This window comes from Orycteropus afer, unplaced genomic scaffold (genome assembly GCF_000298275.1).
Source record: "Orycteropus afer afer isolate SDZICR_OR568_19922 unplaced genomic scaffold, OryAfe1.0 scaffold00130, whole genome shotgun sequence".
Lineage (NCBI taxonomy): Eukaryota > Metazoa > Chordata > Mammalia > Tubulidentata > Orycteropodidae > Orycteropus > Orycteropus afer.
Window position 1 is genome coordinate 1715273 of NW_006921717.1, and position 4323 is coordinate 1719595.

The 4323-nt window shown below is 63.4% G+C and overlaps 1 protein-coding gene across 1 annotated transcript; it reads left to right on the forward strand.

Annotated features, from left to right (window-relative positions):
- The first annotated feature begins 402 nt into the window (after positions 1–402).
- On the forward strand, positions 403–1970 carry CDK2AP2 (cyclin dependent kinase 2 associated protein 2). Its single transcript, XM_007944688.1, has 4 exons — positions 403–484; positions 794–894; positions 977–1109; positions 1903–1970. Exons 1-4 carry the CDS (start codon positions 403–405, stop codon positions 1968–1970), a joined length of 384 nt encoding a protein of 127 aa, XP_007942879.1.
- Positions 1971–4323: the final 2353 nt, after the last annotated feature.

A 4323-nucleotide genomic window follows, 5' to 3' on the forward strand; every position in this document is an offset into this window, starting at 1 on the left:
TCTGCGGCGGCCCAAACCCAGGTCCGGGTTCCGAGGCTCCTCCCAGGAGCCCCGGGACTAATCCGATTGAGAGCGCGCCGGCCGGGTCCGCGAACTCGCCAATTGCGGAGAGCCTCGGCCGCCACCCAATCCGGAGCAGACAGGTGCGAGGTCCGGAAGACGGAAGCCAATCAACAGCGGTTGCGGCCTTCTGGGGCGGGCCTCGGCAAATGAGGAGCCTCGAGTGACATCCCGGCGCGCCAATCGGGAGTAAGAGAGCTTTCGTCCCCGCCCGCCCTTCCGGCCAGCGCTCTATTTACCAGGGGCGTGCAGCCCGCTTGCCAATCAGCGCGCGGCTGAGCGGCCAGCAGCCAACCCCGGAGCAGCGGCCGGCCGGCGTCCGCCCGCACCCAGGAGCCGGGGATGTCCTACAAGCCCATCGCCCCCGCCCCCAGCAGCACTCCCGGCTCCAGTACCCCTGGGCCTGGCACCCCGGTCCCTACAGGTGAGGACCCAGCTCCACCCTTGCTCGCCTCCCCGGGCGCTCGAGGTCTCCAAGAGAAGACGGCCTGAGTTCTGCAGTACTGGGCCTGCCGCCTACCTTCCTGGAGCCTCAGTTTCCTGGCCTGCGAAGTGGGCGTGGTGACGTAAGGGCTTGTAGGTGGGGCGCAGGGGGAGGGGTTTGTCTCTGAAGTTGACCAGCCTGGAATGAAGCATCCCTTTGGAGGGAATCGGACAAACCCTGCCGGGGGCTTGGAGCGCTGGGCGGAGGCGTCTCTGCCCGGTGTTGACTTCTTCCTCGCGCCTGTTGCAGCCGGAAGTGTCCCGTCGCCGTCAGGCTCGGTGCCGGGAGCCGCTGCCCCGTTCAGGCCACTGTTTAACGACTTTGGACCGCCCTCCATGGGCTATGTGCAGGTGAGTGGGACGGACTGCTTAAGGCTGAGGGCCGGCAGCCCTCCCGGGCCCTGACCTGACGGCTCTGTTCTCTTTGGTTTAGGCAATGAAGCCACCCGGAGCCCAGGGCTCCCAGAGTACCTACACCGACCTGTTGTCGGTCATAGAGGAGATGGGCAAAGAGATCCGACCCACCTACGCTGGAAGCAAGAGTGCCATGGAGCGTCTGAAGAGAGGTAAGCCCAGGCCCACGTTGTCCCGGAGACAGACACTGGACTACCTACGTCATCCTTAGGGAATGAAGGCCATCTGGAGGCCATCTGAGCAGAGCTGAGACCTCGAGCCAGTGTCACTACCCAGAGAGGCGTTTGAATTCAATTTAAGTTGAGACCGTGCCCAGGTGTTGGCATTTTAAGGTGAATTTGAGGATTAGCCAAGCCTACCATCTCATGTGGGCTCTTTGGAGATTTTTTAATCCCTTGTATTGGTGATCTACTCCCGAAAAGATCGTTGTTGTTGTTGTTGTTGTTGGGTGCTGTCAAGGCGGCTCCAACTCATAGCGACCCTGTGCACAGCAGAACGAAACACTGCCCGGTCCAGTGCCAGCCCCACAATCCTTGCTGTACCAGAGCCCATATTGCAGCCACTGTGTCACTCCATCTCGTTGGGGGCCTTCCCCTTTTTTGTTGACCCTTCCAGCCACAGGAAGAAGGAAGGGGCGTTCCACTTCTCAAAGAATTGGCCAGTGAAAACCTTACGAATAGCAGTGAAATGCTATCTGATATATTACTGGAAAACTTTACGAATACTCCCTAAAGATTATACAGCCTAGAAAACTATGAGGCAGTGCTTCTCTGTCACGGGGGGTCACTATGAGTTGGAATTGACTCAAGGGCACAAGAACTACTGGAAGGAAAGAGAGCGGTGGTGGGGGGGTGAGATCTTCCTCTGGAGGGTGGGCTGGGCTGTGGAGGGGCGTTTCGTTGTGCTATGCATAGGGTTGTATGTTCCTTCCTTCGCCCACACCAGGCATCATCCATGCCCGGGCGCTAGTGAGAGAGTGCCTGGCCGAGACAGAGCGGAACGCCCGCACGTAACAGGAAGTTCCCACGTCTCAGCGTCTGGACTTCCCAGCCACTGCTGAGCGCCTGCTTCTCCCTGGTCTTCACCCCAACTCGCACTTCCCATCCTGGGCCTCCTGTCCTGTGTCCCTTGCTGGGCACCTCCAGAAACCAGGGGCACATCCCACTCTGGTCGGCAGCACTAACTGGGGCCCTCCGCGGTAGTTATCGGCGAGGTCGCTGTGAGTTGCACCCGCGACCTGCCAACAGTGTTGATCCAACTGGAACTTCCTCCTTGCTGTGGCCCCCACCACCTGCATTTACCCAGCATTACTGACTGCTCTGTTCCAGGCTCCCCTGTACCCCAGCAGGCCTCGGAAGGCCTGTCACCTCCCTGCCTTGTCTCCTGGGCCATAACAATTCTTTTCTCAGTGTGTCTTTTGCTAAATATGCCCTTTTTGTATAAAATAAAGATGATTTGAAGTTTGTTCTCTCAGCCCTGAGCTGGTCTGATTCTTGGGCTAAGGCTGGGTGGGCCAGACAGAAAGAGGAGATTCAGGAAGGGGCAAAGGGTGGGGCAGGGAGGTGGAGTGGGATGAGGTAGAGACTGACTGGCCTGGCCTGGCTTCTGTCCCATGCCCCTTGGGTGGGCCCACCGGCTCAATCCCTTAGCCTTCCATCTGTAGGTGGTGGGAGAGGTTGCAGGAGCTAAGAGTCCTGCACGCCTCTTTGCGGTGCCACCAGGGGGCAGCACAGGGCCCCGGCTGCCCGCTAGAGGGCACTGCTGTCAGCCTGGGCTTAGAAGGCTGTTCGGCTGCTTTGTAGGTGATGTCTGGCTGGGTGGCCAGTTCACTTCAGCCACTCCCTCACGTGCCTTAGGGCCTTAACAACATCCTCTGCTCTGAATGTGCCCTGGGGGGCTCTGACTACACCCCAGCTCAGACTCAGGAGAAAGGCACTCCCCCAGTCCCACTAACCCCCTGGATTAGGGTCAAGGAGAGAGGCCTGGCATCCAGCTAGGGGGAGACCCAGCTTGGTGTTACCATCCCCGGCCCCAGTACCCTCCGGCGGTCTGGGCGGGGCCCTGTGAGTCGGCCTGCACACCTGCCTGCGGGTGTCTTGGCCTTTGCCCAGGGTCTGGTGGCTAAGTGGCCAGACTTGTGGACCCGGAAGATATAGGAGAAGAAGGCCTTGCTTGGGACGCCATTAAGGGGCCCAAGAGTTTGGAATGACAGCAGGCTGCCTGCCCTTATAGCTGAGTGATCCCCAACCCCCAGGTAGAGACAAGTCAGCTTCCACAACTCTGGCCAGAGTCGGAGAGGGAGGCACTTCCCCTGCCTTGAGCTACAAGTTCCTGGGGCTGCAGAGGGTGAGGGACTGGGGACCAGGGGCACAGTACTCGGCCTCAGCAAACCCCACCCCTTCGTTTCCACGGGAGGGCTGGGCCAGGGTGGAGCGGGAACAGGAGTGCCTTGGGGGCCCCAACCAGCACCTAGGAAGTAAGGAGCGCCAGCGCTTGGCGGAGCGCCTCTTCCGCGCTGCCTGCTGTGGGGAAGGAAGGCGGGGGCCAGCCCTCCGCCATCGTGGGGAGGGCCTGCAAGCCCAGGAAGGGGGTGGGGCGGCCGCAGTGACGCGGCGGGCGCTGGGGCGGCGACGGCAGGGGCGCCGGCGCGCGGGCTGGAGGAAGGTCGGGGCCATGGGCCGGCGCTGCGCCCTGGGAGGGGGCCGCTGCTGGAACCCGAGGCCGGGGCGGGGGGCGCTGCGGGCTCGGACCCACGGCCCGGCCGCCCCCGCCTGGGCCGGGTGAGGGGCGCCCTTCCCCAGCTAGAGGTGAGCCGGGATGTCAGCGGGCGGGCCAGGAGCGCAGTGGGGGCCGGGGACGCCGCGAAGAGGGAAGTGGGGCAACCGGGCCTCCCGCCCGCTAGCTGAGCGCGACATGCGGAGTGTCTGCAAGGCGACCGCGGCACCGGCCCGGGCGCGGGTGGGCGCAGCGGTGCCCTGGGTCCGGGCCCGTGGGGTACCCAGTGCAGCCGCTCTGCCTCAGCCTGCAGGAGTGGTCACGCCCGGGGTGCATGGTGGGGTGGCCCGTAGACAGAGGAGTGGCGACAGGGCCAGGGGTCCGGGGCGGACAATGGGGAAGGGGAAATCGAGGCTCGGGCTGCTGACCGCGTGGGGCGGCGGGCAGGTGGGGGGCCGAGAGGTGGTCTGGTCCTGAGGTAGGTGCGGATGGGGCTGGGGACCCTCGCTGGGATGCTGACGGTCAGCGGAGAGACGTCGCCGGAGACCTGTTTCCAAAAGCACGTTCCAATGGGGGGACGCCGAACCCCACCGCCCCGGAGAAGGGTGCAGGGGGCGGGCCGCCGGGGAAGGCGGGCCCGGAGGACCGGCC